Consider the following 11,863-nt stretch of genomic DNA (forward strand, 5'->3'; position numbering starts at 1 on the left):
TTCAAATTAGAGATGAAATCATTAAGAACTAAAAAATAACAAATAAAAAGAAAGACTCATTAACTAGTAACTTCCAAAATAAAATGATGATTTGAAAACTTTAAATAAATATAAAATTCGTCCAATAAATTATATAATTGTATTTTTATATCATCAAGTTTAATTTTTTTTTCCTTTAAATAACTTTATAATTTATATATACTTTACCTACTTGTTGGCTTTTTTATTTTGTTTATTATTATTGTGGGCCACATGGGACACACCCTAAATTCGATTTATATTCTAATTATTTCAACTTATCTTACTTTGGGAACTTCGAATCATATCACATCTTAATGATGAGGATGAGATTTGCAAAAATTATTATTTCCTAATTACTTCATAGTTTGGGTCATCATGGATACGTGTTTATTTTAGGAAATTGGAGAATGATGAAATTTATTATTTAAATAGTATAATTGTTTGGTTATAAGAGTGTTGCCACGTGTCTGTTTTTTTTTAATACTATTTTTTATATATTATCACTCGTGGGTTAACATTTTTTGGTCGGGTTAACTCAATTAACCTGAAAAATAAGGTTACAACCCGACCCAATAACATTTAATGTTTGTTACTAATTTATGGTTTGTGAATAGTTGATACTTGAACTTTATGGTATTTTAATTATTAATGTAATATGTATTGTGGATAAGTATGATTTTTTAAATAATAATAAAAAAGAACTTACAACCCGACCCAAAGCGAGAATAGAGAATTGGATTGGATTGGGTTGGGTCAGGTCAGGTCAGGTGGTAAACTCTATTTGAGTTGCTCGGACCACCAACACAACCAACCGGATAGTAATTGGGCCTACATTAAAATGGGAAGGAAAGGCCAGCAGCCATGTCTGGCCCTCATTAGCCACGACTAACTGCCCGCCATTTTTTTTAAGGTCAGCCCAGAAAACAAAACCGAGCCCACTATGTAAAATAAAATAAAAAATTAATAAAAGAAAAAGGATAACCCTAAACTAGTTTCTAGAACAAAATAACTCTTCTTCTTCTTTTCGCGCCGTCTCCTCCTCCGTTTCAGCAGCTCAGTGTTGCCGCCGCCGCCGCCACTGCCACTGCCACCGTCGCTTTCTTTCTTTCGTGGCGCCGCAGCCTCCCTCTTTGCGATTTTGCTCTGATTTTCTTCTCCCTTGTAACTGGTATTTCTCAATCTCCATCCATGTCTTTCTTCCCACTCGAAAAACACAAATTTGAACTTGTCTAATGAAAGAAGGGAGGAGTTTTAACTTTTCTTATACGATTTTTTTTTTTTTTTATTTGATACAATATCCGATTAGCGGAAAATCGAGATGTGGTTTCAGAAATATGTAAAATCCACTATTTAATTTCAGAATTTACAACGAAGGGGGAAAATTGCACAAAAATTTTCTCCCTTATTGTCTCGCTGTTTATGCTATAGATATGGATATACAGATATAGTCTCACTGTTTTAGTCTTGCAATTCAAGCAGCATTGGTGCAGCCATGTTTTTGACTCGAGTGATTGGGAGAAGATTTCTGGCTGCTGCTAGATCAGAAACTTCTTCTGCCACAGCTGCTGCTTCTACAACTACGATGGGCTACAACCCGCTTGAGGAGTTTTTTGAGGCAGATAGAAGTCCAAATGACGACAAACCTGTTGTATATGGTATATTCATATATCGCCTTCAAACTTTGGTCTTCTTTATCAATCTATAAATTTGTAGTTTGGTTCCTTCATTTTGAAGAATTTGTCTCAAAATACTGTTCCTTTGGTGGGTATCTGGTTTGATATCGTGAAATACTGAAATTTGAACTTGAAGTCATGGATAGTCTACTTACTCATGGGAATGAATACAAATTGATCAGATTCAGCCACTGCACTAAAAGAAAATACCCTCCTTGTCGTGTATGGAGTTGGAATGCATCTTGATTCATACCGGTTACAGGTTACTTGGTCCAGTTCAAATAATTATTTACAGGCGGGGACTGTGGATTCTGATTGATTGATAAAACATCACAAATGTTATATGTTTTATGTTACTGGATTTTACATGATATAATAGATGAAAATGAGTAATTACAAATAACTATGCTGGACTGAGACCTACAGATTTCTCAACACCTGAGAGACACCAAAGTGCTCCAAAAAAAAAAAAAAAAAAAAGATTTAGTTTATCATAATTTCAATAGTATATGTTCTTCCTCCTTTGTTTTCTTTGATTACATGTTTTTTTTTTGTACAATTACCTGATTGGTTGCATAGTGAAAATAGGAGCAAGGACTTTAAATGGGTGTGGTTGGCATGATTATGTCTGATCTATCTGCATAGCTTCTATACCTGTCAGTGCTTTTTTATTGCTGAATCTGTGTTATGTGTGCCATGTGATCAGCCCTTGAAAATGTGCGTTTTCAGAATTTTTATAAATTGTTCTGTTATGGTTACTCGTATGATACTAATGTTACGTTAATGTTTTATCATTTTGTCTATTCGTGTGGTTACTCACTTTGAATAAATTTGTGGTACCGGAAAATGCTGCTCTTTGTCAAAGGATATTTTGTTTTAGGATACACATTTTTCTCATGTCATACAGACTTGACCTTTTGCCGAAGTTGTCATACACACACACACACACACATGCATGCATGTATGTATATGCCCTACTTCTTAGGAATAAAGGTCTCTTAAAAGTTCAAACAACCAAAAACGAAGTACGATGTAATAGAAAATTTATGAGATTTAGAGGGTCCTCCCTCTTGGTCACCGCCTATACTATATAGGAATGAAATATCCCTGAAGTTGTTCGGCCCTAATGTTGTAAGCTTGGATACTTGTGCGAGATCCAAATTCCCGTGGATAACCAAAGAATCCTCAAAGTTGTAGGATTAGAGATATTAGTATCTTATGAATTTTGCAATGTATATAATTTTGTAGGATTAGCTCATGGACAGACAGATTGTTCAGCTTGGAAATTTTCTTTAGTTTGTGACGATTGCAGTTTATAGTATAATTAAACAACCACGGGCCGAAGTACAAAACTCATATGTCTTGCAGAATGCGAGGGAGAAAAATCCCATTCATTAGAAGTTAGAAAAAGCTCTGATTCTTATGGCTGAAAGTTTGTGCCTTCTTGAAAAGACATTATTGAGATTCTAATTGCAATTCCTATGCTGTTAGGTCGAAGTTGGAAGGCTTCAGAACTTCGGCTCAAGTCTTGGGATGATCTTAATAAGCTATGGTATGTTCTGTTGAAGGAGAAAAATATGTTGATGACACAGCGCCAGATGCTTAATGCACAAAATCTAAGGTTTCCTAATCCAGAACGCATTCCCAAGGTAAAGTTGATTGAGATTTTGTATTATATTTAAATTGTAATATAAGTTCAATTTGCTTTCTCGCTGTATTTGTTTCTTTCTCCTGCTTCTTCAGTTGTGTGATCTCAGGGCTTGTGATGGTTCTCCTTTCACTACTTTTCTATTCTAATGTCGATGATGGTTGTCGGTGCTCGTAATTTAGGTGCGGAAGTCAATGTGCCGAATCAAGCAAGTACTTACCGAGAGAGCCATCGACGAACCAGATCCTCGGAGATCTGCAGAGATGAAGAGGATGGTAAACGCTCTGTGATTAGCGAATCGGTATTTCAAAATCAGCACTTGCATGCAGTGGAGCTTATCATCAAGGTGACAAAAGGAGGAAGTGTTAGCATGATAATGCACGTCCGATGCAACGCCTTATCATTCTGTAATCGAGGAAATATCATTAGAAGAAGCCTCGAAAATTGTTCGACGATTTCTAATAATGTTTTATCAACACTAATCAAAGTTTTGAAGATGTTTTTAATTGTGGCAAAGATTAAACAAGGGCCAAGTTTATTATTCTAGAATGTGTGTGTGTGTACTGATGCATTGGCTTTGATGAGATTCTGTGCAGCGACTGTCTTGCTTGCTTATTCCAATTCTATTCCCTACAAGAGGGGGCAGAGCCACATGATTGGATTAGACATGCTGCTGCTTTTTGATTAGCTTCTTGATCAAGACTGTTTATTCATGAGGGTGAACATAGACAGGGGACCCCCAACATCCTTTCTTTCAATCTTATTGCTCGAGTTAAAATGATGCCTGCCATGTGGCACGATCTCGTTGGAGGAAAAAAATCGATTACTGCTGTGTCACCCTTTAAAATAGTAATGTGTGTTGGAACAGCACGAGACAACCTTAACTTAGCCTCCCCCCTTCCCATAGGAGATATTACATTGATGGAGTTAGGTGACAGACGGGGGGTGGCGGGGGGGGGCCAAGCTTCACCGGCTGGGTAACCCAATCATCCCCGGAGGAGAAAATTCCCGAAACGGAAAGTGGGAAGTGGGGCCCAGAGATGACGAAAACAGGGCCGCGAAGGGCATTGGATTGAATGTCAGAGCCCCCAAAAACGCAGTTGTGTAATTAAAATGAAAAGTCAAAATTGAAAATAAAAAAATAAAAAATAAAAAGAAAGAGAAAAGAAAGAGAAAAGAAAGAAGAAACATTTTGGGGCACGTTCTACAAAATCACTTGGGGCCGTTGCATCACCGCCATGTTTATTTATCATTAACTCAGCCCGAACTGCCCAATCTACCCCGAACTGCCCGGTCTCGGTTCTCTACCAAGTTACCAAGTACACATTTCCTTTCTGCCGTCTGGCTCTTTCTTTCTCTTCTCCTACAACCCCCCACCCCCCCCTCTGTGTGTGCTTTCGATTTTCTCACTCTAGATTCTCGCACTCTTCTCTCTTTCTCTCTCTCTTTCTAGGTTGAAAGGCGGCTCGAAATCATTAATCATCTCTTTGCGTGTGGTTGGATCTGGACTTCAATTCGATCACTCTCTGTTAGATAAGGTAAACCCTAGAATTCGTACTCAATTGGTTCGCCGGTGGGATTTTCGGAAAATCCCTCTTGTCTTTATAGGGACATGATGCCTCGGCAGCGTTATGTATTGATCTAGGGTTTCTCGGTAAGCGGATAGCTTTGAATTGGCTTTCCTCTGTCGAATTAGGGTTAGGATTGATGGTACTCGTTCGGCGTGAAGGTGGGATCGAAACTGGAATTGGGGAAAATGCAAGGCTATGCATGGGCGTCGAGGTGAGGACTGGAAACGGACTCGGCACATGTGGACAGTCCCCACACGTGGTACCCAGATCGTAGAAGCAGATGGTTCTTCATCATCGTCTTCGTCTGCACTTAATTCGTTTTGCAAGGTAACGTTTTCTGTTTCTGTTTATCCTGATTGTTCTTTTTTTTAGATATTCCCTTCGTGCTTCAACTTCCTTTGTTCTTGTTTTATCTCATCCTTGGAAAAAAAAAAAAAAAAAAAAAAAAAGAAGAAAGAAAAAGAAGAAGCATTCGCTGTTGTAGGGGAATGGAAAGGTTTAAGAAATTATTTGTTGCGTCAATGTTTGAGGGAGGGATTGGTTTTAGTTCTTATGATGTTCATTGTTTCTCTATGGAGGAATTTAATGAAATGTCTCTAAAGCCTTGGACAAGGCCTTGAGAATTGTTTTTGTTGTAGAATATAAGCTTTTCTCTATCCTGTTGAGGAGCTTGGCGTTGGATGACCGGTCTGTAGGCTTCCCTAAAGGTCTCATATTTAGTTCAAAAGTTATATGGCTATCTTCTGCTTGGAATTACCAAATGCTACTACAGATTCTTTGTCTGTTAGAATGGGACGTCAATTCGTTGAGACTAGCCAATTAGCTTTTAATTATTTTTCCCATCAATGGATATTTTTCTTTTGAGTCATCTGTTTCAGGCTTGATAACTAGTCCCAAGGCGTGTTTGCTTCACCAGGGTGGGATGTTTACGAGATTTGCTTCAGGGTTTTTTTTTTTTTTAATTCCCTTGCTATTTTAAGTAATGGATGTGTTTATGGGGATTGACCTAGACATCTTTCTTGACTAGTTTGAATGAAGTAGAAATTCGATGTATCTCAACTGATTTCTTATTTTGGTCGTGTATTTGAGATATAAAAGCTTTGTTGTTGTTTATTCTTATGGAAAAACATTGTAGTTTTTATTTTTAAAAGGTAAGAATGCTTTTCCCCTCCTGGCTTTTTCCTGGAGTTATGAAGGAGTGCATCACGTTGTTTAATATCATATAGCTTAAGTCTTGCTTATCTGTGTTGTTCGTCATTTAAATTTTAATTTCTATTGACAGGCACTTATTTTTTGATGACTCACTATTCTGTACTCTCTTTGAACAGGGTGGACGTAGGATTAGTGTTGGTGATTGTGCTCTTTTCAAACCCCCTCAAGATTCCCCACCTTTTATTGGCATAATCCGGTGGTTAACGGCTGGTAAGGAGAATAAGTTAAAGTTAGGTGTGAATTGGCTTTATCGATCTTCTGAACTAAAGCTCGGCAAAGGCATCCTTTTGGAAGCTGCGCCAAACGAAGTCTTCTATTCCTTTCATAAGGATGAAATTCCTGCTGCATCTTTACTCCATCCGTGTAAAGTTGCATTTCTTCCAAAGGACGTTAAACTTTCATCAGGGATCTCGTCATTTGTGTGTCGGAGAGTGTATGACATAACAAATAAGTGTTTATGGTGGCTTACCGATCAGGATTATATTAATGTAAGTTCTTGATGCTTTAGTCATTTTCTCTCTTAAACGGTGTGATTTTTGGTTAATTTTATTTGTTTGTCAGGAACGTCAGGAAGAAGTAGATCAATTGCTATATAAGACAAGATTAGAAATGCATGCTTCAGTGCAATCTGGTGGCCGATCACCTAAGCCTACAAGTGGTCCAACATCAACATCTCAGTTAAAAGCTAATTCAGATAGTGTTCAAACCACTGCCTTTCCTTCTCACACAAAAGGCAAGAAAAGAGAAAGAAGTGACCAGGGATTAGAATCTGTTAAACGTGAGCGCATCATCAAAGCTGATGAAGGGGATTCTGCTAACTGCAGATTGGAAAATACGTTAAAGTCTGAGATTGCAAAAATTGCTGAAAAAGGAGGCTTAGTTGATTCTGAAGCTGTCGAGAAATTGGTGCAGCTTTTGCTGACTGATAGAAATGACAAAAAAATTGATTGGGCTTGCAGATCAGCACTTGCAGGTGTCATAGCTGCCACAGATAAGGTCGAGTGCCTTAGTCAATTTGTGCATCTTAAGGGTTTACTTGTACTTGATGAATGGCTCCAAGAGGTTCACAGGGGGAAAATTGGCAGTGGTGGTAGCCCCAAGGATAGCGATAAAGCAGTTGAGGAATTTCTCCTGGTTTTGCTTCGAGCCCTTGATAAACTACCTGTAAATCTTCCTGCTCTACAGATGTGCAATATTGGTAAGTCTGTGAATCATTTACGCTCACATAAGAATTTAGAAATTCAGAAGAAAGCAAGGAGCTTAGTGGACACATGGAAAAAACGCGTTGAAGCAGAAATGAACATTAATGATGCAAAGTCTGGTTCAAACCAAGCTGTTGCATGGAGTGCAAGGACTCGTCCATCTGAAGTTTCTCATGGAGGGAGGAATCAAGATGCATCCTCTGAAGTTGCCATGAAGAGCTCGGTTTCTCAGCTCACTACATCCAAATCTGTTTCAGTTAAGCTAGCTCAGGATGAGAGTGTTACAAGATCTGCATCTGCCTCTCCTGGTTCGATGAAACCAGTTTTATCACCTGCATCAGCAAGCATTAACTCGAAAGATGGATCTTCCAGAAATCCTGGTGTTTGTGGCGCTACTGATCTTGCTCAAACTATTGCCAAGGATGAAAAGAGTAGCAGTTCCAGCCAGTCCCACAATAATAGTCAATCTTGTTCTAGTGAACACGGTAAAAGTGGTGGCTTAGGGAAGGAGGATGCAAGAAGCTCTACTGCTGGTTCAATGAGCGTGAACAAGATCTCAGGTGGTGGATCTCGCCAGCGCAAGTCAGTTAATGGATTTCCTGGTTCTGTTCTCTCGGGGGCTCAACGAGATGTAGGATCTGGGAAAAGTTCTTTGCATAGAAACACAGTCTTAGAGAGATCATCACAATCTGGAATGACCTTTGAAAAGGCATGTGATGGACCTATTGTTGAGGGAAACAGTCCTAAATTGATAGTGAAGATCACCAATCGTGGCCGGAGTCCTGCACAGAGTGCTAGTGGAGGATCTTCTGAAGATCCTTCGATAATGAATACCAGGGCTTCTTCTCCTCCACTTTCAGAGAAGCTTGATCAATTTGATCACAGTAAGAGTGATACATGTCAACCTAATATTACTGGAGATGTGAATGCTGAGCCTTGGCAGAATAGTGATGTAAAGGATATGGTGACTGGGGCTGATGATGGCGATGGATCTCCTGCTGCTGTAAATGGTGAAGAGCGATGTAGGACTGCTGAGGATGTTAAAGTTCCAAAGGCAAATTCATCATCATTAGCAAATGATCAAAAGAATGGGAAGTTACATGAGGCTTCTTTTAGCTCTATGAATGCTTTAATTGAGAGTTGTATTAAATGCTCCGAAGCGAGTATGCCTACCTCTCTCACAGATAATGTTGGAATGAATTTACTCGCTAGTGTGGCAGCTGTTGAGATGTCAAAGTCTGATTTTGTTTTGCCTTCCGATACTCAAGGAAATATCACTACAGTTGACCGAAGAGGCAGTGATTGTAAAGTCAAAGCATCTTGTCCTGAAGAAGATGCTAGAGATAACATGCAGTCAAATGATGCTATGGTTGTTAATGAGCAGGGCGTGATCATTGGTTCCTTTGGAGCTAATGGGGATGGAAGTTCTGCTTCACATTCTGAAGAGAAACCTATTGGAGATCTAAATGGTCATTCAAAATCTTCTGGTGTAAATTTGCAACAAACGGCTGTGCCACTGGCAGATGGATGTATAAAAATGGACGAGGCTGGAGGCCCTGCCTCTCCTGCTAGGATACCAGAGAAGGGCTCTGAGATTGATGGGGCTAATCCAGTCAAGGACAGAAAGACATCTGATGTAGTAGATGAGGATAGCAGTCCAGAATCAAGACCAAAGCCAAGCAGTTCTTTTCCTGATGGTGGCATGGTCGTTGATGGTATCTCGAATCGGGAAGTTGAAATGAATGTTGTTGACAAGCCTTTGCATCGGTTCCAAGAAGCTGATAACAATACAGATAATAGAATGAATGGTGTTAGTACAGCAGACCAAAAGCCATCATCAAAGTCGAACAGTGATTCTGCTAAATTAAAGAATGATGAATTATTTCAGGCTTCAGGCTCTTCAAGTGATCTGGTTTCTATAAATGCAAGTGGGATGAGGGGCGAGAAGGATGATGAAACCAACGAATCAGCTGATGTCAAACAACTTGAAAAACATCAAAGTGATCGAGACTCTATGCCTTCGGAGTCCCGAGATTTAGGTGGTTTGTGTTCAGCTATCAACCATGAGGATGAGCAAGCAGAGGAGAATTTGGAATGTAACGAGGATAATGAGAAAAGTGGAGTACAAACACATCATGGGCAATCTATTATGTCTCTTGTTCAAGAAACTGAACAGCATCTGCCATCCAAGAGATCCAAATTAGCTGGTGTAGAAGCAGAAGAGGCAGAGGAGTCTATATCTACTGCTGCAGATCCTGGTTCCATGACTGCTGCGGGGGTATCAGATATGGATGCTAAGTTGGAATTTGATTTGAATGAAGGCTTTAATGTAGATGATGGAAAATGCAGTGAGCCAAGTAGCTTTACAACGTCTGGTTGTTTGACAACTGTTCAGTTAATTAGTCCGTTGCCCCTTCCTGTATCTAATGTGGTAAGCAACATTCCTGCTTCAATTACAGTTGCAGCTGCAGCAAAAAGACCTTTCGTTCCACCTGATGATCTATTGAGGAGCAAAGGGGAACTTGGTTGGAAAGGATCAGCTGCCACAAGTGCTTTTCGACCTGCTGAACCTAGAAAAGTTCTAGAAATGCCACTAGGTGTTGCAACCACTCCACTTGCTGATGCTGTGGCTAATAAAATTTCTCGACCTCCGTTGGATATTGATTTGAATGTGCCTGACGAAAGGATTCTTGAGGATATGAATGTCCAGATGTCTACTCAGGATGTGGCCTCTAAGTCTGACCTGGCTAATAATCGTGATCTGACACATGGTATTGGTGTCTCACATGCGCGTTGTTCTGGAGGACTAGATCTTGACTTGAACCGAATTGATGATGCTCCCGATCCAAGCAACTTCTCCTTGAACAACTGTCGTAGAATAGATGCTCCTCTTAATGTTAAATCATCGACTGTTCCTCTCAATGACAAGGTGAATTTTCGTAGGGACTTTGATTTAAATGGACCTATTGTTGATGAGACCCCTACTGAACCATCAATATTTCCTCAGCATGCTAGAGGCAGTATGCCATCCCAGCCTTCTGTTTCAGGTCTTTGGATGAACAGTCCAGAAATGGGAAATTTTCCATCATGGTTTCCTCCAGGGAATGCTTATTCAGCTGTTGCAATTCCATCGATTTTGCCTGAAAGAGCAGAACAGCCTTTTCCAGTTGTTGCAACAAATGGACCACCCAGGATTTTGGGACCCACAAGTGGTAGCAGTCCATATAACCCTGATGTCTTTAGAGGGCCAGTATTATCATCTTCTCCGGCTGTGCCATTTCCTTCTGCAGCTTTTCAGTATCCTGTCCTGTCTTTTGGAAACGGCTTTCCTCTACCGTCAGCCACGTTTTCAGGTAATGCAACAGCATATGGCGATTCATCATCTGGTAGCAGGCTTTGCTTCCCTGCAGTCCCCTCACAGTTCCTAGGTCCTCCTGGTACAGTATCAACCCCTTATCCAAGACCTTATGTTGTCAGTCACTCAGATGGCGGCCACAATACTAGTTCTGATAGTAGTAGAAAGTGGGGAAGACAAGGTTTAGATCTAAATGCTGGACCTCTAGTTGCAGACATGGAAGGAAGAGAGGAATCATCATCCTTTGTACCCAGGCAACCATCTGTTGCCAGTTCGCAGGCCACTACCGAGGAGCATATGCGGGTTTACCAGCCAACAATTGGCATAATGAAGAGAAAGGAACCAGAGGGAGGATGGGATGGGTACAAACAGTCGTCATGGTAGTATAACATCCTGTGGAGTCCTGAAAGCTGGTGAGTTCTTGTTTATATCTTATCACTTATGAATATAGGCTTCAATCCCCACCCCAGCTGAAAGACGGAGGATGGGTACATCATGTTGGCTTGTTTTTGCTATTTTAACATGGATATATTTGTATTCAACGGTTTCTTTTCTAATGTTAAAAATGTTAATTATATGTTTTTCAGTGCTGTGAGGATTGGCATTGAGCTGACTTCCCCTGGCTGTCATCTAACTTTGTGTGCTTTTCGGAGGAGGTGGTGAGTAGTATCTCATGTTCTTCATGGTCTCAAACCCCACACCTTTTCTCTGTATCAGTTGTAACTTAAAAAAAGAATGTCTGGGGCCTTCAAGCTTCTTGTCACTTGAATTGTTCTGGGTGGCTGCAGATAATTTCTTCTTTGTAGATATTTAACTGTGGAAAGCATGCACTATCTGTTCCCCAGACACTTGATAGTTGGTGCCGATACAGGTGTTCAGTGCATCGATTTAATATACTGTTGAACTCAAAACCTTTCCATCCTTTTTGCACCCATTTCACCAATATGAACCGGTGAATTGCTTTGAGCATATTTATAATTTCGTTTTTTCCCTTCAGGATCAAAGCAAGAGGGTGCATATGATTCTGACGCATGCATTTCAGTTCATTTAACTTGCCTCCCCTCTCTCTCTCTCTCATTTCTACATTCTGTCTTGCAAAATAATCAGTGTTCCTCATTTTTCATGCTGGAATCACTCTTTTAATTTTACATGGAGTTTCTGTAGTTACCTAATTTGTGCTG

At 39.9% G+C, this 11,863-nt stretch overlaps 2 protein-coding genes across 5 annotated transcripts; both read left to right on the forward strand.

Annotated features, from left to right (window-relative positions):
• Window positions 1-1,019: 1,019 nt before the first annotated feature.
• On the forward strand, window positions 1,020-3,891 carry LOC111780230 (ribosomal protein L29 family protein). 2 transcript variants are annotated; one of them, XM_087119612.1, is made up of 4 exons: window positions 1,020-1,189; window positions 1,501-1,676; window positions 3,186-3,343; window positions 3,525-3,891. In XM_087119612.1, the coding sequence occupies exons 2-4, from the start codon at window positions 1,514-1,516 to the stop codon at window positions 3,630-3,632; spliced, it is 429 nt and encodes a 142-aa protein (XP_086975738.1). In that variant the 5' UTR covers window positions 1,020-1,189; window positions 1,501-1,513; the 3' UTR covers window positions 3,633-3,891. The 2 variants fall into 2 exon arrangements, with proteins under 2 accessions (XP_086975738.1, XP_023516339.1); XM_023660571.2 differs by having other exon boundaries at window positions 1,022-1,189; window positions 1,512-1,676.
• Window positions 3,892-4,685: 794 nt separating this feature from the next.
• LOC111780220 (uncharacterized) lies at window positions 4,686-11,854 on the forward strand. 3 transcript variants are annotated; one of them, XR_015413707.1, is made up of 5 exons: window positions 4,686-5,240; window positions 6,242-6,613; window positions 6,687-11,095; window positions 11,270-11,553; window positions 11,680-11,854. XR_015413707.1 is itself a non-coding variant. In XM_023660558.2 (5 exons), the coding sequence occupies exons 1-4, from the start codon at window positions 5,109-5,111 to the stop codon at window positions 11,064-11,066; spliced, it is 4,806 nt and encodes a 1,601-aa protein (XP_023516326.2). In that variant the 5' UTR covers window positions 4,686-5,108; the 3' UTR covers window positions 11,067-11,095; window positions 11,270-11,599. The 3 variants fall into 3 exon arrangements, 2 of the variants coding, with proteins under 2 accessions (XP_023516326.2, XP_086975737.1); XM_023660558.2 differs by lacking the exon at window positions 11,680-11,854 and having other exon boundaries at window positions 6,687-10,256; window positions 10,335-11,095; window positions 11,270-11,599; XM_087119611.1 differs by lacking the exon at window positions 11,680-11,854 and having other exon boundaries at window positions 11,270-11,599.
• Window positions 11,855-11,863: the final 9 nt, after the last annotated feature.

Source organism: Cucurbita pepo, chromosome 18 (genome assembly GCF_057944985.1).
Source record: "Cucurbita pepo subsp. pepo isolate OVF chromosome 18, ASM5794498v1, whole genome shotgun sequence".
NCBI lineage: Eukaryota > Viridiplantae > Streptophyta > Magnoliopsida > Cucurbitales > Cucurbitaceae > Cucurbita > Cucurbita pepo.

Excerpts from the sequence above, each read along its gene's own strand:
- LOC111780230 (XM_087119612.1), top strand. The coding sequence starts at position 1,514 with ATGTTTTTGACTCGAGTGATTGGGAGAAGATTTCTGGCTGCTGCTAGA. Across the intron at positions 1,677-3,185 it reads CGACAAACCTGTTGTATATG|GTCGAAGTTGGAAGGCTTCA; the intron begins GTATATTCATAT and ends CTATGCTGTTAG. Across the intron at positions 3,344-3,524 it reads ATCCAGAACGCATTCCCAAG|GTGCGGAAGTCAATGTGCCG; the intron begins GTAAAGTTGATT and ends CTCGTAATTTAG.
- LOC111780220 (XM_087119611.1), top strand. The coding sequence starts at position 5,109 with ATGCATGGGCGTCGAGGTGAGGACTGGAAACGGACTCGGCACATGTGG. Across the intron at positions 5,241-6,241 it reads CACTTAATTCGTTTTGCAAG|GGTGGACGTAGGATTAGTGT; the intron begins GTAACGTTTTCT and ends CTCTTTGAACAG. Across the intron at positions 6,614-6,686 it reads CCGATCAGGATTATATTAAT|GAACGTCAGGAAGAAGTAGA; the intron begins GTAAGTTCTTGA and ends TTTGTTTGTCAG.